The sequence below is a fragment of the Vespa crabro genome, chromosome 2 (assembly GCF_910589235.1).
Source record: "Vespa crabro chromosome 2, iyVesCrab1.2, whole genome shotgun sequence".
Taxonomy (NCBI): Eukaryota; Metazoa; Arthropoda; class Insecta; order Hymenoptera; family Vespidae; genus Vespa; species Vespa crabro.
Window position 1 is genome coordinate 15,765,448 of NC_060956.1, and position 26,100 is coordinate 15,791,547.

The 26,100-nt window shown below is 36.9% G+C and overlaps 1 protein-coding gene across 11 annotated transcripts in view; it reads left to right on the plus strand.

Annotated features, from left to right (window-relative positions):
* The window catches only part of LOC124433118, a 299,244-nt gene that overhangs the window by 238,887 nt on the left and 34,257 nt on the right, over positions 1-26,100 (plus strand). For all 11 annotated transcript variants that reach the window (XM_046982751.1, XM_046982755.1, XM_046982753.1 and 8 more), the window contains one exon: positions 15,721-16,080. In XM_046982751.1, the coding sequence (XP_046838707.1) occupies positions 15,721-16,080 (360 nt within the window). The remainder of the gene's footprint in view (positions 1-15,720; positions 16,081-26,100) is intronic.

Below are 26,100 nucleotides of genomic sequence, written 5' to 3' on the forward strand. Positions count from 1 at the left end.
ATTTACAGCGAGAATCACTTTCGGTATTTTCTCTTTTTATTTTTATTTTTCTTTTTTTTTCTTTTCTTTTTTTTTCTTTTCTTCCTTCATCGTGGAAGGGCGCTTGTGAAAAATAAACGAGTCGATGCAACTCGGTACAACTCGGTACATCGTCGTTCCGATCCATTAAACCATACGCCGTGGCAAGTTTTTCGAGGTTGCGCACGCGTGGAGACAGCTATGTCCGTGTATGCCTGTGTAAGTGGTGAACACAGCTACGAGAGAACGTTCGATATTCCAGCGTAAAGCAACGTACACGAGCGCGAGTGAGCCGTGAGGAAAAAGGCTAAGCACTAGCGTTATTGATGACCGACATGTCGGACAGTTCGCCTTGATTTATCGGTCTTGAAAAGAAAGAAATATCTCTCCTTCAGGTCGACCATAAAAGAGAAGCAAAGATAAGCGTTCGAGAGTCTCAGCTGATACGGGACGACGGAAATTTACAATAATATTCATTTCGGAAAGTAACAATGCATCTCCTATGATTTTATTTTTCCACATTTCATCATAATCGAACGAATTTTTTTACCATAGACTGCATAACAGATATCGGTGCGAGAATTGCTCGATCGGATCGTTATTAAAAAAGAAGTATCACTGATATTCAAAAATAATGACTTGATTGATTACATTGTAATAAGCGAAATAGTCAATCGAGATTCGCTGATAATATAATCGATTTATTTCACTATGATTAATCACTTTGCTAGGTTAATTCGCTAACTTTTTACTCAATATCGACTGCCTCTATGTATCTATAATCATTGAGTTTTGAAGAATCTCATAAAGAGTTGAATCGTGAATGTCTTTTATATTTTTCTTGGTTCGTCCCGTCTGTGAAATCTTTTCTCTTTGTCTTTGGAAAAAGAAAAAAGAAGTAAAAATACATTTCGTGATACAATAAAAACAAAACATATAGAAATAGAATAGCCAATAGTGAATTGCAAGTGCTAAGAAAAGGACGTGAATGTACAATAATATTCGTTCGAGATGAACAAAAATTTCACCAAACTCTCGCACAGAAGAGAAAGAGAAAGAGAGAAAGAAAGTGAGGTGGAGTGAAAGAGAGAGGGCAAAAGAGTGAGATAGAGAGAGAAAGAGAGAGAGAGAGAGAGCGAGAGAGAGAGAGGGAGAGAGAGAGAGAGAGAGTGAAAGGGAAGAAATTCGTGCTCCAGATTCGTATCCTCGGGGCTTTTCAATATGAAGCACCACTCGAACGTGTTATCGATTCCACTGCGAGATTCTCGTGCGATTTTAGTTCAATGTATTTGCCGCGCGCATTTCTTTTCCTCCTTCCTTCTCATCCTCCTTCGTTCAATCTTCAAACTCTTCGCCGCGCCCATGCTTAAGAGGTAGTCGTTTTTTTCTCCCCCTGAGTTAAGTAAATTCAATTGACGATGCTTTCTGGAACAGTGGCTTCCAACGATGAGATATAAGTATCTATAATAACGATTTCTCCATAAGAGCATTATTATAAGCTTCTGAAATATCATAACGAACTAGATATTTAACCGATGGAAATAATCGAAACACAACGTATGGAAGAGATTTCGTTGATAATATTTTATGATGAAAGATCAATGATGAAAAATCATGTTATCTTCCTATGCAGAATAAAATGGGATTCGTAAAAGTTGAAAAAGTCGAAAGGATATCCGGAGAGCTAATATCGCGTCGCACGAAAAAGCTAATCGAGTTTGCACGTACTAGCTTCAACGCAGCGACTATATCGCCGAAGGCTACCCTTATAGAACAGGATATATCGAGATGAGAAAGAGTGGGAGAGGAATTGGGACGATGGATGGGTATAGGAAAGCGCTAGGTGGAGGGTAGAATTTCCCTTTACAGCGGTTTTCTCTACGAGCGAGAAGCACCGCAAAAGTCTTGTATCCCTTTCGTGCAGCTAAACTAATCGAGTTTCTCTGGCATCCCAACGGACAAAGTGCTCGACGAGAAGCTTTAATCAAAAGTGCTCCATATACCAACTGGTTACCGGTTATCGAGCTTACCGGCCGCTGTTTCTCGTAGAAGATGTTACCTACCGCGATTGTCAGAGACAAACTGAGAAGGGAGAGGGAATAAGAGGCACAGGGACCGCTTGTACGGACACAATATCCTGAGCTTACGCGCGTTCTTCCGGCAAGGAGATAGAGATGGGAGGGGGTGGAGGGAGGATACGAGGCGTATCGTTTCGAGGCCGAGTGTATGTTTTACCGTCTCGTGAACAACCATTTCCTACAACATGTACGTTGAGTTGGTATATTTACCCCGGAGGTTCCTGCTAGAGCGAACGACAAGAGAGACGAGAAGAGACCCTCAACGGAAACTTGTTAACCGTCGACAAGCTTAAGCCACTCGAAGGCTTCACCTTCCAATTTCGAGTCTTCGCCGTTTCGAGAAGGAAGGCGAAGCGAAAGCGTCTTCTATCCTCTTCTCTATTAGCAGCTTCTTCTTCTTCTTCTTCTCCTTGTCCTTTTTCTTCGACTTTAACCCTCCGTCTCCTTCTCCACTTCTTTTTTCCACTTTCTCTCTTTCTCTCTCTCTCTCTCCCTCCCTATCTATTTATTTCTCTCTCTTTTCGTTCTGCTGATCAAAGAATTCGCGGAAACGGAAATGCCTCTCGACGAAGACGAACTTTTCTTTTATAAATTTATGTCTAGGGACCCGATGATGTAATAGAGTAGATACGATGAAATAGAACCATACTATGGTAACAAGCAGCAACGATTTCTAATAACATATATAAACGATATATGTGTGTTAATATATATTTTAAGAAAAAGATCGGAAAACATTCGTACGTAGATTGTTTTTGTTTTCAGATAGAGTCGATGTCTTAATAAAATGTTTAGAAATGATAAAAGTTCAAGAAGTTTATTTGGAAATTTTACTACGTCAGATTCTATATCGAATATATATCGAACATATAGATAAGTTTATATCGACTAGTCATTGTATATATCCAGGTAGTTGCAGAAATGGTTTTACTCGGCTTCGAAAATCATTAATCATCTGTCGATCTTCCGATATTGCAGCTCTATCCATTCGTCCATCCATCGTTCCGCTGATTGCAACGTGTGCACGAGTTACATATCAGTCAGCTTGTCGCTCGTAGATATATATATACGTGAGTAAGAGAGAAATATAGAGAGCTAGCAAGAGTTATCGAAAGGAAAACGCAAAAGTTCTAAGAATTGAGATCGCCCGAAACCACGCTCTCAATTCGCTTCAAAACTTTATTGAAAATATAAAGATTTTTAATTATAATGTTAATATTCTTTAATAATGTATGTATGTAACCGTTTACGTAAATACAGAGTGCTTTGTTTGTTATAATCAATCTACATACATATATTCGATCCATATATTATTACGTTTATTATTTATAAAATTTCATTGAGATACTTTAAATTAAAGATATAGATATCGACGCAAACGTTAGCTTTAACGTAGAGATCTATAAATATAGAGAATATACGATTACAATTGTACACCCTATGTAGAATCCATAAATATGAAACCGGTGACGGCGGCTGAATCGAGAGTGCGCGCGTTCGTTTGATATACAGCTAATTAGAGATCGAAATCTGGATGGACTAGGAGATCAGCGAAACGAGCTCGTATAGCGAACGAACAAGAATGCCATTCTCATACTTGGCTGACTCATCTATCTACTAATTTCTATTCGCGACTTGTGTTTCTATTGGATTTGTGTTTCTATTCTTAAAATTATAATTGTGCACGGCGTCACGGTTAGCATGAAAAATGAGTTCATAGTGAGTGTCCGATTCTCTACTGTTCGTTTTTCCTCACATACTTAATGCACGTATCGTGATACTTTTATTAAAATATGCAAGTGCACTAGTGCGCTATCTGTGTGTGTGTTTATATATATATATATATATATACATATAACACACACACACACACACACACATATATATATGTATATATATACATATAAGAGTTTCTATATGGGTCAGAGGTACCGTATATACACGGTCGATTAGCAAAAGAGCTAATTGGAGATCCGAAAATTTTCGTTTATTTACGCAAACGAAACGTGTTCGCTCGCTCGAGCTCTTGCTCTTGCGAGTACTGGCGCATAGATCGATAAAACGATATTTATGTTTTGTTTGCTCTTCGTTCGCGAATAGCTGAGCGAAACGAGAACCGAATGTAAAATGCTATTTAACGTTATTCTCCTAACGAAAAATCTCGTGTTTCCATCGAAGAGAAAAAAGCGTAATGTGTATTCTCGCCGTGGAATCGGCCGGACTTTCGTCGAAAGCCTGTATATTCTCGTTGTATTTATTACGAGCGTTACGCGCCAACCGTGTTCGAAACGCGAAAGGGTGGTAGTTCTCTATTTTCGTCATCGCGATATCTGCGAGAGTGTGTATGCGATAGAAACAGAGAAAAAGAGAAAGAAAAAGAGAAAGAGGGAGAGAGAGAGAGAGAGAGAGAGAGAGAGAGAGAGAGAGAGAGAAAGGAAGAGAATAAGAGAGAGAGAGAGAGAGAGAGACTTTCCGCATATTTTTTATTTGAAAAAATGGCGGAAAAAGAGGAAGAAAAACTGGGGTGTGGCTCATACTCGATACGCGTTCGTTTGATATACAGCTAATTGGAGATTGGAATCTCCGAATGTGCGGCTTTTCTCGGTCGTGGCGCGTACAAAGTCCGCAGATAGAGCGCGTCGCATCCTCGGCAACCCTCCTGTATTCATTCCTCACCTCACCTCCTTCACCACTCTACTGCCTATGTGGGATTGGACACGTGCATTCACGTAAAACACGTCCCCATTCCGTGGGAACTCTTCGATGTCCGCGTACAAACGAGAAACGAAGAGAGAAAATGGAATGGTTCGATCCTCCTGATCCAAGCAAACTATAACTAAACTGTTGGAGGAAATATAGCTCTATAAATTATATAATATCATCCGGTAGATGGGTCAGACGCGTCGTTCCAATGCTCATGTTAGCGTAATATGTTATATTTTTGCATATCACATCAACTACGTTCCTTCCCTTGTCTTCGTTTCCTCATGCTAGAGCATCTACATTCTTTTTTTTTATTTTTCTTCTCTTACTCCATTACTTTTCTCTTTTCCAATGCCGTATATGAAAATAGTAAAGACCTGCTAGTCGTTGTCAGGAACGAAGCTTCGAATCCGATTTTCTAATGCATTTTCTTTCTTCTTCGTTCTCTTTCTTTCTCTTTCCCTTTTTTTTGCAGCTCTATTCCAGTTACGATTTCTCGTAAATATATTGGGAAACGCTATCGCTGCCACAGATGCGATTGCTTGAAGTTAATAAGAAAGAGAGAGAGAGAGAGAGAGAGAGAGAGAGAGAGAGAGAGAGAGAGAGAGAGAGAGAGAGAAAGAGATGACTATGATTTAGAGAATCGTTCGAGCTGGTGAATTTAAAGAAACGTTTCATAGAGATAATTCTTTAATTTTCTGGAAGTAATGTACTAAATATTAATGTTCGAGCGTTATCGCAAGGGCAGATAGAATCCAAGCTGATTGGCCAAAGAGTGCCGTTTGGGTAAACGATTTTCTTCATTCGGACGGACAAATCGCGATTTCTTGGCACCGGATATTACTCGTAGAGAGCAAAAATATACCGCAAAAATATATCGTCGTTGATGCTCTTTCGCGTGAGAAGAGCTTTTCTCGCAAGTCGACCGTGTCACGATATTTTCCGTTTCTATTTTCTTGCCGCACGGAATATTCGAGAATCGGTATTTGGTTTATTCAGTCAGAATACAAAATATTCAAAGTTGAATAATTGATATCATTCCGGGAGATCGAATAATTGATACTGTTTGACCAAATCTATCGGTCACCGTAGGATACATTTCCAGCTTTTTCTTTTCCATGAATTTATTTTAAAGAAACTTTACCATGATTGTTCATACCATTTCGATCGTACGATCGTAGCCTATATCACGTGAAAATTGATGATTATAGTCATTGGAGAGCACTCTACGTCACAAAGATAAAGTCCATTCAATCACTTCTCGGCATTAGTTACTGGTCCATCGATTGATATGATCTGATCAAAATGGAACACTCTATATATGATCTGGTTGTGTTCGCACGAGAAGCTTACGCTATAGCCTAATGCACAAATACGGAATACATAGTTCGGATTAAAACGAAAATCTTAGAAATTCTTTCTTAATTCCTTCGTAATTTCTAATTATTGATTTTATAATTAACGAGGAAATTCTTAGACAATATAATTTATTAGAAAAATATGCTGACGTACTCGTTAATTAGACCGAGCAATAAATGAATTCAATATAGCACTGTAACGTGAGGCTGTGTGCATATAGCAACAAGAGTAGTAAATAAGCCAATTATCCGATTATAACCATAGCCGAACTCTCGAGCGATTCTCAGAGCCACTACTAATGCTTTCAGACTAGTGCTTTCGAGAGATGTGTCGTTAGGATACACATTTGTCGTCACGGAATTATGTATGCATCACTCCTAGAGATACGAAATAGTTGAAAGGCTAATGTAATCGCACCAGCGAGTCTCGTGTTTCTTCCTTATTTCTGATCTTAAAACTTTTCCAATTATTTAATGTAGACTTGACTGTAAAAAAGACTGCCATATACGAAAAAATCGAAATATTACAACGTCGATAATATCACTTTCTCTTTATAAAAAATTCTTCTATTGTACTCCCCACTTTATTGCAAACGAATGAAAAAGTTCGTACATACATATTTTATATGTACTCGTACGTGTGTATACATGTATGTGTCTGTGTGTATGTATGCGTACGTGCGTGCGCGAGTAGTAGTAGTAGTAGTAATAATAGTACATACATACGTATGCTTTATTCCTTTATCTCTTCTTTTTTTTTTTTATGAAACGTAGAGTTTGATCTGGTTACTGCAATAACGCCGAGCCTCTCTGCAATTCGTTGAGTCAACGAAGCGTTCTGTACAACATAATCGGGTTATTATATTTTTCATATTTTATTATACTAGCCTATACGAACATATCTCATGCGTAGAGCAAAGCTCTACGTTATAGCGTTCCACGTGAAAGCTCTAGATACGCTTTCCATTCATTCGACGCGGCGTCGATCGCCTCGTTTTCGACATTCGCTGCTACAAACGCTCGCGGATTACTAAATGGAACCCTCAAAACGAATCGCTACGTTCGTATTTTATCAATTTTTACTATTCCCAATATTCATCCCTTATAAAAATATTGATTATTCATATCGTAATTTGGTACGACGATTATACTTGAAATTATTCCAACGTGTTATTGAACGAATAAGTTTGAGATGAAAAAAGGAAAATAAAATCAGACAGACTTTCTACTGTGAATCTACGTTCGACAGGATATATTTTCAGACGTTAAATCCGATTTAAAAACTAGTTAACGATCTTTTTCGAAAATTTGTAAAGTTTTCGTTCTGGTAGCTGACCCAAGGTCGATACGGATAGTCCTTGCGAATAGGAGCAACCCGTAAAATCCGAAAACTACGAAAGTTTTGGTCGACCGGTTTTGCAGCTGGCCCAAGACCCTATCAGACTTTTCGTATTTCTCCTACCGGAAACCATACGACACGAACATGTTGTTCGTAATAGAAAATTTGTTTTTAAAATTCTCCTCGTTCCTGAGACGACGTAGCAGCTATTTCATACAGCCGTAAGCTGGCGTTTAGTAATATATAGTAATATATACAAATAATAAAGAATTATAGAATGTATAATCATTGCAAAAAATTATTCATTATAACGATTCTGTAGAAGTAGAAACATCCATAGTACAAAATTCAAGTTGATAAAAATTAATATAAAAAATGCTTTCTTAGTAATATAGATAATAGTGAAACTGTTTTTAAATAAGCATAAACATCTTGTAAGTTCGATATTCAATTGCAACGAATCAGTTTCGAACGACAAGTTTCCAATGATATTGCAATTAGAGCTCTTTCATACGAGAAGATCAATCCGCAGTGATCGATCGATCGATGCAACTTGTAAAACACATTTTAACATAGAATCGGTCACTTCGCTTTCATACAAGGCAACTGTAGTTGACGAACTAGTCAACAGTCGCTTGCAGTTGCTCACTATCGCAACAAGTTGTTGAGATTGTAGTCGCACCGACTCGAGGTGAGGCATTACTTTCAATCATGCCATTTTCCCTCTCTGATACTAGACCACCGGTTGGTGAAACTATTAACCTTCAACTATCAGTCTTGCTTCAAAACACCGTACCGGAAAGTGTTTCACTACCATCACGATAAAATGAAAAACAAGGGAAATGCGCAATCAATGAGATTAGTTGCTCTTTTTAGTTTACACATTGATGATACAACGATCGATACGATTGATCATTTCTTGTAAAAGGGCTCTTAGATTAGGTCGAATGTAATCATATGTCTCGACATGTCACGACATTCTATACGGGAACGCCTCGTAAATTTAATTTAAGTAATTTTGTTCACTAGATCTGTGATATCCAACCCTTTGTCGTTTACCTCTTTTTATCCTTGTCATTTCTTTTTTTGGTTTATGCTCGTCAGTGTGCGAGTGCAAGTGTCCGATAAAAAAAGAAAAATTTATAATCTTCTTTATCTACTTGCCTCTTTTGCCTTTCTTTGAATAGAAAAAGAATTGGAAGGGACGAAACGTCAAAGGCGCTTTCGCAAAACTTTGTTTCTTCTTTCTTGATAAACTTTAGATTTTTATCGATCTACACCTCCCGACGATTTTCGAGAAAAAGAGGATGAGAGAGAGAGAGATAGAGAGAGAGAAACGAAGGTTATAGTCATTATTTTGCATTTATATAACTCTTGAATTCCTCAGCGATTTTCCTTCCGTCTTTCTACGTTCTTTTCTTGAAAAAATATTCTCTTTTAAATGAAGCCGATTACGAGAATTAACATTTTAGGTACGATCTTTTATTAATTTTTAAAAAATTATATTGTATAGAAATGATTAATTCGCTGACCAATGGTGATTTATAAAATTTATTTTAATCAATCATGAGATAATATTTTCATGTTCTATTGATTCAATAAATTTGATACGTAAAAATAAAATGATGAAATTGGTTATTCGGCTTGTACCAAATCTCAAGTATTAAGAGAATATTAAACAGAGTGTTAATTGAGAATTACAAAACCATGAAAACTAAAGAAGGTGTAAAAATACCAATCGTATTTAATATAAAGCGTACATTTACTAAGTTAGTTGCCAACTAGACGATTATCCGCCATCCAAACATGACATTGTAACATATAGATACAGGAAAGAATTAATAAAGACATACCACAATCATCTCTTTTTAATTACGTAAATCCAATAGTATTTGTAAAAGAAAGAGTAATTCCGTGAAACTATACGTTGATTACAGAAAATTAATAATAAAAAGATCGTTAAAAACCGGTATTCACTATCATTTATATTCATAGAAGATCAATTAGATTTGTTACATAACGCGATATGTTTCAGTACTCTTAATTTCAAGGATAAATTCTTCCATGTACAAATGGGAAAAAGCAGTCAAAAATATTATAATTCCGGACGAACATTATGAATTCTTACGAATTCTCTTTGATCTTTGTAACTCACCCTTAAGTATTTCAGAAATACATAAACGCTGTTTTTAAAGACTTGATCTACGAAAAAATAGTTTTTATGTATTTAGATAATCTAATAATATCTTCGATGGAATATGAAAATGATCTGAGAAAACTTCAAATTATTTTGAATGCTGCTTAGTGAGGCAGGAATACGAATAAATTGGGAACATTGTAGCTTATATTATAAAGTCGAATTTCTAGGATATATAATGGAAAACGAACAATTACGTTCATCTAAAGGTAAAACAGAAGCCATTAAAAAGTTTCCTGAGCCAACGAATACATGATAAGTGTATGTTGAAGTTTTCTTGAATTAAGAAGATACTTTAGAAGATTTATTCTTTATTACTCACTCATAACGAGATCTTTATCTAATTTGTTAAAGGCGAATAAAAAGTTCATGTTTGATGAAGAACAGAGAAATACCTTCGTTCATTTTATTGAACGATAATTGAACGAAGTATCTATATTAAAATTAATTTATATCGAGTGGATGTGGAAAAAGAATTATTGCATAAAATGTTTGAAGTCTAAGATATATGCGATAGACCTTAGTGCATTATTAAAAAAAAAGGAGAGAAAGGAACCAACCTATTTGTTTTGAGATACAAGTGTGAATGACATGGATTGAGCGAGTGAGAATGATGGAATGTGTTTAGGAAACCGATGTGTGATAAAAGATGATATTGTTAGGAAACTGTTGCGAACTTATATAAAAAACTTTGTACTTTCGTTTTTCTTTTTCTGTAATATAATTTAGTTTTCTTTTTAATAATATTATAAATAAAATCTGTTAATATTGAAACTACGACGCATCCTCACTTAAATCCTACATTATGTAGTAGACGCCATAAATTAGAGATTATTTCAATTATAAAAGCTTCGAAGAGATTTAAGATCTATTAAAAATATCATTCAAGATCGTAACTGAATACCGTGCGTTTGTTCTGACAATGAAAAAAAAAGAGATTTATGAGTACGACTGGTCAGATGAACTTTGCTCTTAAAAGAATTCGAATATACTATTGAGCCAAGAACATGATACATGTAGATGCGTTGAATCGTCAATCTTTGCTGTTTTGTTTGATTGTTGAAGAATGTGAAAATAGTTTAACAACGTATATAAAATGAGCACAATGTAACGACAGTGATTTGTATAAAGTTTTAGATCTTTTATAACAAGACGAAATCAAAGGATTTACTTTTCAAAGAAATCGACGATGACTTTAAATTGATAGTTCTAAAACCAATGTTTTTACAAATAATTCATAGACGAATGTGTCAAGGAAATTATTTTAATGTAAACAAAATTGAAGAACTTATCGAAAAATATTACTGAGCCTTAAATTTAAAGTTGAAAATAAAGAATATTGTCAGGAATCGTATCACATATATACTTACCGAGAAGAAAAATGGGAAAAAAAAGGATATTTAAATTTCATATATATAGATGACACTTGAAACTTGACACAAATCATTTAGGCTATATGCGCATTATTGATCGACTAATTGCTTTTACTACTGAAATACATTGGATCAAACGTTTACATTACAACAACGAACGTTACTGTACGTTACTGTATGTTGTAGAACGAAACGTCCTACAACTAGGACTAAACATTGGCAAACATAGTTTTCAAGGTGTCTGATCATTCAAAGTGTTCTCTCGGCAAACTGGGAATGACAATAACAAGAGGAATTTGATACTTTCTAATATCTTTAAGAAAATATTTGAATATTCCTTTTATATTAACCCATTTGCAACCAAGCGCGGATATATCCGCGAGCTGCGACTGTCTTTTATCATCGAACGTGGATATATCCGTGAGCCCACGATTACTTATTGTTCCTTGCGATGTATCAACTGTTTTAAAAAGTATAATTCTGTCATGTACTGCACTTACGAATGATTAAGCGCGGTGATACGGGCCTATTATCAATTGAACATTGCTGATTTTTGAATACGGCACATTAAGTAGACGCATGATGCAAATGGGTTAAAAACAAAATGAACAATTAAATCGATTATACAAATTTCACTTCTTACGTAGCGATCACGCACGTATTTTTTTTTATCAACAAAAGATGATAACTTCTGAGAATGGATATTAGGAGAATGATGAGTAAATGAATGTAAAATTATGTAAATGAATAACGAATATAAAATAAGAAAATACGAATAAAGGAATTATCTTCGTTTAAGGACAGAGGAGTAAATTATTCAGAGATAGAAAATCGAAGAGTATAGAATTGAATCAAAAAGCTAAAATGAAAAAAGTCTGATATATATACATATAAGAAGTATATTTTAAGTTTTTTTTTATTTTTAAATATAACTGTCAGACCAAACCAAGATCATATATTTTTGTTACAACCACTACCAATCACAATAAATAACCTACAAACGTAATATTTAAAAAACTAAAATAAAATCGTGTTGACATTGTAAACATTGAAAAAAAAAAGTATGACATACGGGAATGTAAACATTTCAGATTTTTTCGACTTCTTTCTCGATCAAAGCAGAGAATTTTATTTACCAAATAACGTGTTCGATAAAAAATATTGACTCATGAAGGAAACGAAATATAAACGGGCGCAAAAGTTTTTCTTCTAGTTGTTTTCATTATTCTGACTGAATTACTTCGATGGCGATGCATAAGATAACGGGTGACCAAGGTGATAAGGAGTTGCGCGTAACGCAATGAAAAGAAAATGGCAACGTCAAGAGAAATTTGAACGTATATCAAGTACAAAGTAGAAAAAGTTAAGGTGAAGAGTGTTAGCTTTGGAGAAAGAAAAAACCTTCCTATCGTCTCAGTTGTTGTCGTAGTAGAAAACAAGAAAGAAAGAAAAAATCGTGAGACGACGGCAATGGCGCCATGCGGAAGATGGAAATAGCAAGAGAAGGAAAAACTTTCAAATGAAAATTGACGGACAGCCTAGAAAATATGTGCTGCGCAGGGAGATCTTAACACCTGCCTTCTTCGTAATAAGCCAACGTCGACCTTAATAACCTCAACCGCAACGTGTCTAACCGAATTAAAAGTATGAAAGAGAGATAGAAAAAGAGAGAGAGAGAGAGAAAGAGAGAGAGAGAGAGAGAGAGAGAGAGAAAGAAAGAGAGAGAGAAAGAAAGAGAGAGAGAGAGAGAGAGAGAGAGAGAGAAAGAGAGAGAGAGAGAGAGAGAGAGAGAGAAAGAGAGAGAGAGAGAGAGAGAGAGAGAAGACTTAACTTAAAAGTAACTTAGTCGTTCGCAAAACGCAATTTTTCTTCGCATTCGTGTAGATAACCGTGATTTCGATTAATTTCATACGCGATGATAAATTAAAAACTCTTCCCTTATCTCAAGAGAAATTCCGTTACGAGGAAGAAAAAAAAAGAAGGGGTATATTCGGATTTTCTTTCACAATTTTGCCTAATACTCGTTATAAGTATAATTTTTCGTTCTTATGAATGTACAATATATAGATATACTAACAGAAAGAGCTAATTTAATTAACACGCTCGAAAGGGTTAAGACACTCGTATGTATTAAAACCAAAGATAAATAGCGAGGGTGGTATTAACTAAGAAGGAAACTAACGTAAGAAAACTAAGATAACGGCCAATAGACAGGATAGAGAACGAAAGGGAGGAATTTTTTGTATGAGAGAAAAGCATACGCTTTCGTCGGCTGTGCTTACGTCAGAATAAGTACCAGCAGTGTGCGCGGTTCGTATGAAAAGCGCAACGAGTAAGAAAAGTGGATCGAAGATGGAGCAGGAGTGAAAGAGAAGAAAGAGAGCCGAATGCCAGCGTGTTCGAGGGGACAGGGGGAGTTTGAGATGATAGACGAGAGAGCACACGAGGCGAGAGGAGATTCTTAGGTGAAAAATAATGCGATTCTCGCGTGTATGAGGAAAGATGTGTGAGGAAAGCGAATGCTTGGCTAGACTCGATCCTGCGGAGATGGTAAACGAAAGACGAAAGAGGATGGAGAAAAACGAGAGGAAAGACACAGAACCATTCTCCGGCATTTCTACTTTGTTCCTGGAAATGACGATTTGTCAGAGACACTCGTCTTCCCCCGCGAAAGATAGCGCGAGACATCGGCGGTTACGTCGAGTTTCGTGAGAGGTAAGAGGATAAGGAGAAGGAAGACGAAGAGAAAAAGACACGCGATCACCTCTTTGACAAATGCACGATTTTTCCATGAAAGTTTGTCGGTGGAAGAATTTTCTCAACGCTTACGAATCATACGTTAAAATTCTTGGATAGGTAATTCGAAATTACTCCACGAGCTATGTGTGTTTAAAGGACTACGTCAAATTAGCTCACATCCACTGATCGATCTGCGCAAACGATTAATTAGTCTTGTTTTTATTTTATCACGGGCCAATAGCCAGCGCAACTTCTGCCTGCTCGATTATATCGGGGAAACGGCAAAAATTTATTTCCATCGTTCGTTTCCCAGTCGCGAAAATGAATATGCCTTCTCCCACATTTCATTATGGATTCGTCATTAATAATGCATAATCAGCGATAATTGTTACAAAACAAGGTCGAAGTGAAAATACGCTTTTTTAATTGGAGACAGAGAAGGAACACCTGTTTATCGTCGAACATTCACGTTTCAAATTGATTGATTTATGTTTAATCGTTATATGTTAATAAAATCGCCGCGAATTTTCATCGCTTCTACGTTAGCGTTCGGAATCGGACTGATTAATTAAATTTTGTGCGAATTAGCTTTAGCGAGAAATTTTGGTTCTTTTAAAAAAGAAACGTAGTTAGAACGTACGCATAAAATTCAGTGATTTCCATCGACGATCTCATTGCACTAATGCATAATCGAAAATAGATCGGAAAGGATCAATATGAATAGTCCAAATAATAAACTTACATGGAAATATAATTCGCGCATAATATTTCGAAAGAATCAATAAAAAGTTGTCTCAATTTTAGAAGCGACGGATATTTAAAAGAGTAAATATGTAACATTAATTCTCACTTAGATTCTTGTTAATCATGTTGACGTAGTCCTTAACATTGAACTTTTTATCTTTGCTACTCTCACCTGTATCGAAGAAAAACAGAAAGAAACAATATCACTGCAATTCTTTTGAGTGAAGATTGAAAATTTAACTGCGGAAAGAAGAGGTAGAATGAGAAATTGGGGAGAAGGAAGGGGAATAGGAAATAACGACCGAGGGGAAACGTACGAGTAGTGGCATGTCCAGGAAACGAGTGGCCACTGATTACGACGATGACAAATGGCAACGTGGGAATTACAAAATGAAGGTTTAATAAGGTATGAGCCGGATCAGGCATAGTAGCAACTGCCTACCGCGCGCTCCCAGCAGTAATTAACAAATCCAATTTTAATCGGTAACCCAATCCGTGTTGTTACGCTGAGTACTCGTGAATTCTAGGTAACGCCCGATCGCTATGCCATCAAAGCGCAAGGTCACTCATGCTAATTATTTGTTTTATTTTTTTTTTATTTTGAACAACAAACGCTACCTTTTTACGAGCTCGTCGGTATCGATGGATTATCGAGGCAGATAATCCGATGTTACTTCCAAAGCGCTTAAGAAGCCATTAAAGAGGGAAAAAATAACAAGTCAAAAAAGAAAAGTCGATGGTTAACGATGAGAAAAAACAAAAAAGAAGAACAAAAGCGATTCGCTCGTTCGCTGCGAAAGAGGATTTTCGATGGATGCGTTACGAGCAACCCTTCGGTTTCAACGAAAAATTGCCAATAACGCTTGGAATCGCTCGGATAAAGGCGAGAGCTGCTTTCCCAGCCAATTCGCTTAACTCTAAAACCGAAAGCGAATAACGGTGTTAGTGTTGCTCTACGTATGTAAGTGTACATACATCTGTACAATACATGAAGAAAAAATAGCTATATATATGTGAAAAGAGACGAAACAGGATCTCTGGTTTTCCTTCTGTAGCACGCACGATATTCATCGACTAGGAAGGGGACGCGATTGGACGTCTAACGCCCTTTTGAATGAAACGCATAAGCTTAATAGCAATTCTTCAAAATATTTCATGTCTTTGTTCGCAGAGTGCGTCTTCTCCGGGTGCCAGTAACGATGGGCTTACGAAACAACAGCTCGAGCTCATTCAGCAAATCATGCAACAGACGCAGCAGCAACAACAGCAGCAACAGCAACAACAACAAACGTCCGCACAGCAGCAACAGCAACAACAACAGCAACAACAACAACAGCAACAACAACAACAGCAGCAGCAACAGCGGAACGGTTCGGCCACGACAACGAGCTCAACGCAAATCCAAAAGAGCCAAAAGCCATCAATCAAATCTAACGCGTCATCTGGCAGTCTTCTGAGTAATTCCGGAAGTACGAGCACGTCCAACAATGCGCGATCCAGCCCAAAGCCAAAAATTTGGAACCATTCACAGGTGAGTTTGCTTATTGTTGACGTAGAAAGAAAAATAAAAGGAGAAATAAAATGTTTTATGATCTCGTTACTCGTCAGAAACTAAACTCAATGACTGAAAAATAACAAAAGCAGTTATTAATTTTTACGATCTCTATTGTTTAACGTAGAGTCCTCCAATGGAAAACTTAAATCATATCGTATTCAACAACTACAAAGCTTCTTTGACATGCAATTCATGTCGCGAAATGACGTTATACGCGTTACATTGTACATACCTCGACGAAGATTCGTAGGATTTAATGCGATTGCGGCAGCAAAATCCCATGGAAACGCGACAAACTGCCGCGCTACACCCAGTTCAAAGCCTCCTCTATTACTTCTACTCTATCCTCCTTTCTATATCTATCCGTCTATCCATCCATCTATCTCGTGCTCTTTCACCGACACGTATTCACCGCTCTCTATTCCAACTTCTACTTCGGTTTTCGAGAATTACGCTTTGAAAATATTTTCTCATTCGATATCGGAAACATGGACATTGATCGCGAGCAGCGTACCGAGCTTGACTGTAATTTCATCGAACGGCCTGGCCGAATCTACATTAAAATGGCAGACCGTCGGCTTTTAAACGATCCACCCCAAATCCTAGTGATGGAATATTCGTGAGTAGGGATTAAAGTGTGCCGTCAGATTAGGTGACGTACTTCGAGTCCAACCCTGCTTTCTTCTTCTCCCTCGAGTCCCTCATCCTTCTGTTCCTCTATTTTTCTGTCTCTTTCTCAATTTTTTCGTCTCTTAACCTTCGTAACGGATTATGGCAAATCCATTAAATAAGATCGTACGATTCGCTAATTGGTACTCGTTCCTCCTTTTCCTTCTTCTCCAGTATCTCGTAACGTTTTACCCTCGTCGTTTCCGGATACTTTGACTCGATGGACGTAAAAATGATGACAAAAAGTCCTTTGACGAAACCCTTCACGGTTCTATACTTTCTACTCAAAGGGCTCCTTCTGGTCCTTTGGAAGGATGTAAACCTTCGTATTCGATTTTAATAGGAATAGAGGAAACCTCTCGTTCGATCCAAATGCAACTGCACTCTTACTTCGTCTACATTCATCGTCTTTGCCGTTTTTTCTTGAGCAAAGATTTATGAAGTATCGAAATGAAGAAATACCTTTTACCTTCTCTATTTACGATTATCATAGAGACATTCTACATTACTATTGTTACTACATTATTATTATATATAAATATAATAATAATTTATTATTGTATATAAATAAAAATTCATTGATTAATATTAATAAAAGTTGTTCTTTTATCGATCCATCGGCCGATCAAACAAATATTGACTTTATGAAGACGGCTGTATAATGCTTATGTAATATTGACTTATTGACTCAAGAAATTCATCAAATGTGTCAGTCAAGTCCTACGGTTTGATGATCGTATCGACCGAATAATTGTTATCGAATATGCCACGTTCTCACAATAAACTGTTTGTTCTCCATACTGACCTCCGTTACGCGAAATGGACGCTGTCTCGTGGATTTCATTAATTAAAGCATCAATCGGTCGTTATTACGATGGGAATATGTCTGAAGCAAACAAAAAAAAAGATACATGTCGGTCGGTCGAACAAATAAACTGGTTTACTTTTCCAAAGCAGATACTCGGAAGCTCCAAATTATACAGATATTTTATCGTCCGTTTAATCGACAAATCGTCGATCCATCGATCCTCGATGATAACCGTCGAGTAGGAGAAAGAGAGAAAGAGAGAGGGAGAGAGAGAGAGAGAGAGAGAGAGAGAGAGAGAGAGAAAGTAAATAATGCTCGTCAAATTAATTAAAAGTTATCAACGTGCGTATCCTCAGGCATCGTATATTCGCTAAAAATCTAAATTTAATATAATATAATCCGTAATACGTTTTGCTTACGATAATTGTCAATACGTTTGCCGTAGAGAGAAAATAGTATGTTCTGTCAGAGATAATACATCGAATTAGCTGTTAATCGTAAAATTTAAATATTTAAAGATATTTAACAATAAATTCATTACAACATTGTCTTTATAATATTTACGAGAGGTTAGACAAAACAATCATTCATTGGATATGAATAACAATTCCCGTTTCGACTTCTTCGTTCGTTTCCGCTTCTCTTTCCTCTCTCCCTAACCCCCTCTCTCTTTCTCTCTAACTCCACTTCCACCATCCGTTCATCTCATTCTTCTCGACGGATGTTCTCCATAGCTAACTTCATTACGTTAATGCCATAATAACCATTGCGGCCGGTAAAAGAGCTTACGCGTCGAAATATCTTAAAAAATCGAACTAAAATCGATTGGATCTCCATTAATATGTATGAGATCTTTGCCGATAAGAAAACGCATTGAGGACAGAGTAGAATGATAAAAGGAATAAAGATAGAAACTAAAGGGAAAGGAAGGAAAGAGTGCTGTGATTACTCGCAGCGTCGCCCTTTTGCCAAATCTACAGCAAGGACCGTCTTCTATTTTCTCCGGAAAAGCATCTTAATTACTTAGAAATCCAAAGACGAATGGATCCTTAGAAATCTCGATGGTCGCCAAGTTTAAGAAACGCTCGTAGAAAATCGACGAGGCCAAACTTGATTGCGATCTTTCCTTTCTTCCTATTCAACCCATTAAGGGAGCTATATTTCAAGGCGTTGTTCCCTTAAAAGAGTAAGGACAGGAGAAAGTCGATCTTCTTTTTGAAAAGGAAGCTCGATCTTTCATAAAGAAGATGTCTTCGAAAGAAAAAAAGAAAAAAGAAAGAAAGATAAACGACGGGAAATACGGAAAATATTATTTTGAACGTGGCAATGTGCATGTTTGACAATACATGTTTTTTTTTCTTTTCTTTTTTTTTCTATTTAACAAAAGACATCTGCACGTTCATTCTGATAAATATTATTTTCCAAAGGTGACTCGAGCGAAAGGTGATCGTATTTTCCATGTCACCGTCGTATTTCGCTTTCGTGTCGCGTATTATTAAAAAGGAATGAAACAGGAAGAGAAAAAGAGAAATAGAGAGAGAAAAAGAGAAATGTCGATGTCAAATCGACGAGCGCGAGCCACTGTAAATTGTGCCTTTCGAGACAGTGATTTAGAGTACTCCAATGCGGTAAGTATTAAGTCGTGAGCGTGCTGGACGAGACGGGGTAAACGAAGGAGAAGGACGAGAACTCAGGATAAGAATAAGTACCTTCTTCCAAAATCCTTGACCACAAATCGTGAACATAACGAGTCTCTTTCTCTTAGTCAGCATTTTGGCAAACGTAGACACTTTCAGAAACAAATAGTACAATCTTTTCTTTCTTAATCTTTCTGTATTTTATGAACGTTACGAGGTCGAAACTAAACGTTAAGTTGCCTCTCTCTCTCTCTCTCTCTCTCCCTCTCTCTTTTTCTTGCTTTCTCTCACGATATAGTTTCTATCATTTTCATAGACTATCACATTTTCCTCTAATCTTACCACTACACGCTTGCGTCCAACGCATATTCGTGTATATTGAGTGCCTCATTTTTATCCATTGTTCTCTCGAACTTTAATGATTTACTTATAATTTTAAGATAAAAACTTTCTCGATATATGTGTATGTAGAAACAGGATGTAACAGATTTTGTATTAATAATTGAATAAAATAGGATTTCTAACATTATCAATTCTGCACGATTATTACTTTTAATAATTCTATTTTATATATTTTATATATTCAAATCGCAATAATCACGTATGCAAAGTTGATCGATTCAACGTGAACGTCGAATGGAAATTATTAAATGAACATCAAAGGATTCTACCCATACTTTTATCTTATTGTCATACATACATAGATGGTTTATATTATAAAGCATATTCATATATTATCGATTATTTTGACCTAAGCGAAATTTCGTGAGTGGACCCTCTTTTCGTATCACTAATTAACGCGATCACCCAAGCTACTTCCGATGGATGTACGACGATATCGTTTGGGTTTGCCATCGCGCTAGACTCGATAAGTGGAACTAGCCTTCTATCGATATCCACTATACGTATCCTTTCACATGAGGCTCCATGTTCCAGAGGTTGGCTCATCTTCATTACGTTTACGACGTAATACCCGAGAGTCAACGGTAGTGCAAGCTTATACGATCGTACCAAGGTCTACTCTCGATTGTAAACAAGAGCTAACGAGGGATAGATAGATAGATAGATAGACAGAGAGAGAGAGAGAGAGAGAAAGAGAGAGAGAGAGAGAGGAAGAGAGAGAGAGAAGGAAGAAAAGAAAAAGTAGAGATAACGAAAAGTGATAAAGAGATAAGAGAATATAAACAAAAAGACGAAGAAGGAAAAGAAAAATGTTGAAATTGCAATTGGCCGATCACATTAAAATGTATGGAGTCGATTCTCTGCTATCTTTCTAACAACCGTGCTATGAATCGACGAAATCCGAATGGGAACTCTACCGGAGAACTTTTCTTTGTATAATAAATAAAAGCAATGTGCTCCTTGATGATAATAATAATAATAATAAAATGTGAAATAAAGTAAACAGTGAAAATAACTGAACCGAAATTTTTCAATGTTACGATATATCCATGCTTTTTCTACTACTGTCCATCATCGATTATTATCTAAGAAGAGAATAAAACGATTATATATTTATAATCTTAAGAGTATCATTCTCGAGACGTATTTCGAATAATTATGCACACTCATTATTGCAATTTAGAACGTACTTCACGGATGGATTGGAGAGAAAGTAGAAAGAGGAATCGTTTGGCACTCATAGTGGAAAATAATGCTCGTGTTTTGCGAACATTACACGATTTCTAACACAGATGTACATCTACGTATGTGCGTACGCAGATAAAAAAAAAAACGAATGGTCGTAGCATTGTCATCGTGGGCACAACGAAAAGAGAACGTTGGTGTGGTCGTTTTGTATGCTCGTGTATTACAACAGCAGCGCAAATAAGAATTACGAGAAGTCGTTGAGATTCTAGTCTCTCACGCGCGGAATATCACACGTAAGCGCATACATACCCATTGGAATAGGAGGATCGGCTTGCGTGTCGCGCTCGTTTGTACCATCGTAAGTTTATGCCATTGGTTGCAGGCTAACTCGTAGTGAAAGCCTCACCCGCACCTACGAGCCCCTTTATGCGACACGATAGTTTCGTCGTGAAATTGCTAACGTTCGCATCTGTTACCTTTCCCATTACCGTGCGAGCATTACAGAGTTATTTACCACTCGGTAAACTCGAGCTTGCTTGTTTCTCTCTCTTTCTCTCTCTCTCTCTCTCTCTCTCTCTCTCTCTCTCTTTGTCATTTTTTTTTTTATAATTTGTGTTTTCAAAGATTGTTTTCACAACTTTTATATACTCAGCATTTCGTTTTTTGCTCAAAACGACACTAATTCTCCTAAATTCTAATTGTTCACGTATATACGTATGTTATATTCTTTGCGATAGTTCAAAGAAAGAGAGACTTGGTGACGATATTATTGGAATAATAATCGTCTATAATATTACCTTCCGAATCTCTCGCGAATAGTTACAAACTGCCGGTTAGATCCTACCGGGATGTTCTTAACTGTAACGAGCTTACTCCTAACAGTCGTTGTACCGTTATGGTATACGTGCCAATTTAATTAACACATTAGATACAATACTCCCAATTGGAACGCCAAACTACACTAATGCCTTTTCCACCGTCGGGAAAATATTCCCGTGAGCTTATAACTTCTTAAGTCGTTGAACACGAATCGAAAAGGAATTTTCGTGAAGAATGACGAAGTGAAAATTGCTGGAAAATAAGTAACGAAGAAATAAAGAAAACATATATGTAAATTTGCCGGAAGTAAGGGAGCAATATTCCGATTAAATAACTCATTAACGACATCTTCATCGAGTTGCTTCGCAGGGGTCGTAAAGATGCACGCAATAGACAGAGAGAAAGATAAGGAGAGGGGAGGGGAAAGAATTATGTAAAAGAAGAGAAAAGAAGGAAGAGGGGAAGAGGTAGGTAGAGAGTTGAGACAGGTCCTGAAAATCCTCAGGGGTGCGATCGTAGATTTCCACAACGTATCTTCCCACAGTGAGAACCGGACAGACTGGTGTCACGTCCACCCCGTTAAGCAAAAGAATTCCTCTCTCTTTCTCTCCCCTTTCTCGATGACCCCCATGGATTGTAAGAGAAGACCCCCAGCGAGTCCACCAGCTCTACCGACTATTCCTACGTGTTCGTGTGTTCGCTGGTGCATCCGAAGAGAGAAAAAGGACCCCCCTCGTATTCGATGCTTTCTTCCTCTCTTTCGTTCGTTCGTTCGACCAATGACGGCTGTATCTATTTCGGTTCTCGTGAAAAATTTCTTTTTCCTCGACCAATGGTCGTAACACATATTCTTCTCTCTCTCTCTCTTTCTCTCTCTCTCTCTTTCTCTCTCTCTCTCTCTCTCTCTCTCTCTCTTTTTCCTCTCCTACTTTGGTGGCCGTGAAAAATGATGGGCACGCGCGTTCTCCTTCCACGTTCTTCCGAATTTTATTGTTAGCTCGACTCGACTCGAACTTCGTGTCCGGCAGCTGCTAGCCACGTTCCTGTCTTTTCATATTTTTTTCTATTTTTTTTTTTTTCTCTTACTTTCTTCCTTTTTTCCTTCTCTGAACTTGCTTCGGTTCCTTCTGTTGTACTATACTTCTCTTTTTCTCTTTCTCTTTTTTCTTCGCGTAGAACCGTAAACGTGATCGAAGTACGTTGAGAAAACGAGGACTTTAAAGGGACATTGCGAGAGCACGTGTGCTTGATGCTTCCTGGCTCCTTCTTCCGTTGTTCCTTTCATCGAACGAAGCTATCGTGTCGACACTAACGCGATGACGGAGATTTAAATTTTGGAACGAAACGAAAATGCAAATCCGTGAGTTACTGGTTCGCTTTAACTCTTCTTTATTTCCGTCTCCCTTCCGTCATGCTTTCCTGCCATCTCTTTTCATTTCTTTCTGGGTCACGGAAAACCGTTGGAGAACGATTCGTTTTTCGATCTCCTCGTCCCTTGTAAGAAATATTTCCCGGAAGGTTGGTTGCGAAAACTTTGAAACTTCATTCGACAATATGTTTGGTGAAATTTAGGAAAATTTAAGGGAACTTCGATTCTTGTTCACGATAACCAACATGACGTATAACAAACGACGAACTCTCTCTCCTCTCTCTCTCTCCTCTCTCTCTCTCTTTCTCACTCTGTTTATCTTTCTCTTTCTCTCGACGATATCACGCTAGAAACCGTATACCTACGCCTCGTATTTCCTATGGCTTCGAATTAATTAATATTTGATACGCGACTGTAGAAGAGGAACGCGGTCGATCGAAGCGCGTAACAAATTCCCTATGGCAAATGGTCTTTCGGTGTAGCATGGCGCCGAGCGAGTGAACAAGCAAGCCATGCCGAGGGTATAGGCGGGAAAATCGTTAACGGAAGATGTAATTGGAAAATACTTGGCGCGCCTCCGCTCAATACGGTCGGTGTTTGTTTGCGATACGTGCCGGGCGGAGGCAAGTTATTGCAAGAATCCTGATACTACCGACGCTATGATCTTGCGTCTACCGTGTAATTTTCTTGCTTGTCTTATTCTTGTCCCTCTTCTCCTTTTTTTCAACATTCTCTTCTTACTCTTATCTTTCTTATTTTCCTTCTTCTGTTACCTATGATCCTACTTTCCTGGTGAGTGACGAATCGACGAAAGATTGAAAAGAATCGTCAGATATGCCCGCCAGCCAATCAACCAACCTGTTCTTCTCTATTCGAAAAATATGTTCCTTTAGTTCAGTCGAAACAGGTGGAACAAATCGACGATTTTATCTTCTTTCTTTCTTCGTTTCTTTTTTTCTCTATTCACAAATCGGCAGCTTAAAATGTTACAGAGAAACGTTATGAGGAATCTTTTTGATTGATCGCGAGCTCGTTTTCAAAATAGTACAATGATTCTCTTTCAAATTCGAATTAGATTTTATAGATAATTGGTGAAAGATGATAAGCGGATTGCGTGCAAAGAGAACAAGAGGAGGAAAGCGATAATACCCCTCCACTGATTCGAGACGAATGAACATCATGAATATTGTACCGCTTTTATAATTATTATCATTATTGTTATCATTATTATTGTTGTTCTTCTTCTTCTTATTATTATTATTATATTATTATTATTATCGTCCTCGTCTTTTCCATATCGTATTCGTCGGCTTGATTCTGATTGGCCGCGCAAGAATTACCGCTTTCTACTTCCATGATGCCAGTGGAACGCCGTTCTCGTTTCACAGCGTTTCTTACGACGCTCAACTTCGTAGTTGAGCAGTTTGCGAAAACCGATTTTCCTCTTAATTGCGAGTACTTGCTCAGTGCGACTCGGCTGCCGAACAAATGGTTTACGTGTACAAAGATACCTGTAGAAAGGGCGTAGTTATTTTTTCGCTGGATACCGTTACCGTGGTAACAACAAGCGAAGTGCGGATGAAACTGTTGCTGAGAAGGGGAATGACGACGACAACGACGATATTCTATACTCTACATATATATATACATACCTACATATCACATAAATTGAACGATTTTGTCGTCTCGAAGGAATCCAATATGTCCGACTTGAAAGTATATGACATTAATGCGAATGCAGTTTATCGAACGGATATTGAAATTTTGATAATGACGTAGACGATATTGATCCAACATAGGTAATTATTAACGATTAACGTCATGTTCTCCGCTTGGTGCGTACACGGAATCGTAAATTTTAATCGTTATTTAATCGGCAAACGTATCATCGAAAATAGGTATAGTTATGTTGTTTATCGGGATATCCGCTTGAAATATGATATTGGATTACTAATATTCTAGTATCTCTCGGAGAATATTCTCTACTTTCTCAGCTTTATCGTAAATGTGATTTTTAAAGCACAATATATCGATAACTAGAACGCAGGATAATAAAGCTACGAAAGATGAACCGAGATACTAGTATATACGGAAGAATATAGAGTAATTGAGAATAGAGAGTTCGGAGAAAATTTTAATATCGTATTGCCAGTACCAACAATTATCCTTATTTCTGTTTATTTAAAGCAAATAGGAAAAAAAGGAACTAATCGGTTTCCATGTATACGAGAGAACACAAATAGTTCTTTTGCAAAGAATTTTTTCTGCAAATGTGTCATAACCATCTCAACATACTAACACACTTATTTCTCAGTAAAGATTGTATATAATTAATTTCAATATCAAATTATTTCTAACTTAAAAAGAAACGTTAAAGAAGATGGAAACGAAATTAAGGAATGTATTTATGATTAAGCGTAAAAAATGATTTTACAATTAAGCGTAATTCGTAATTTTTTTTATATACAATTCATTCCTTTTTCACGATTAATGAAATAAATTAAATATTAATTATTTTATCTCGAAAGTCGAATTACAAATACTAATAGTTCAATCAGTTTTTATTTTTTCTTTCAGTTTTGTCTGCTATTTATAAGAAAAAATTTATTAACAGCATAATTCAATATATTCGCTCACGCGCAATGAGCACGGAATTTTTAATTGCCCTAGTATATATATATATATATATATATATATATATATATATATATACATACATACATACATATATGTATGTATGTATGAGTGTGTGTGTGTGTATATCCATTGCGCAAAGCGGAATGCATAAATTTGAAAAATAAAAAACATGGACGAATTGATTCGTGAGAGTCAGGTGGAAAGAGGGATAGATAGATGAATATAGACGAAGAAAGAAAGAATGAGATTAACTCGGAATACTGCCGAATGGAAAATGCATATTCATTCAAAAGTGAAACTCACAGGTCAGATGAAAACGTACTATTAATGCATCAAAAGGGTCGGTATAGAATCATTTTATACATTCTTTTTTCTCTCTCCGTGCACATTTGTATACGCTTACTTTGTTCCGGCATTTTCTAAAAAATATCGAAGCCCTTACAATGGTTGTTTCCGTGATGAAAGAA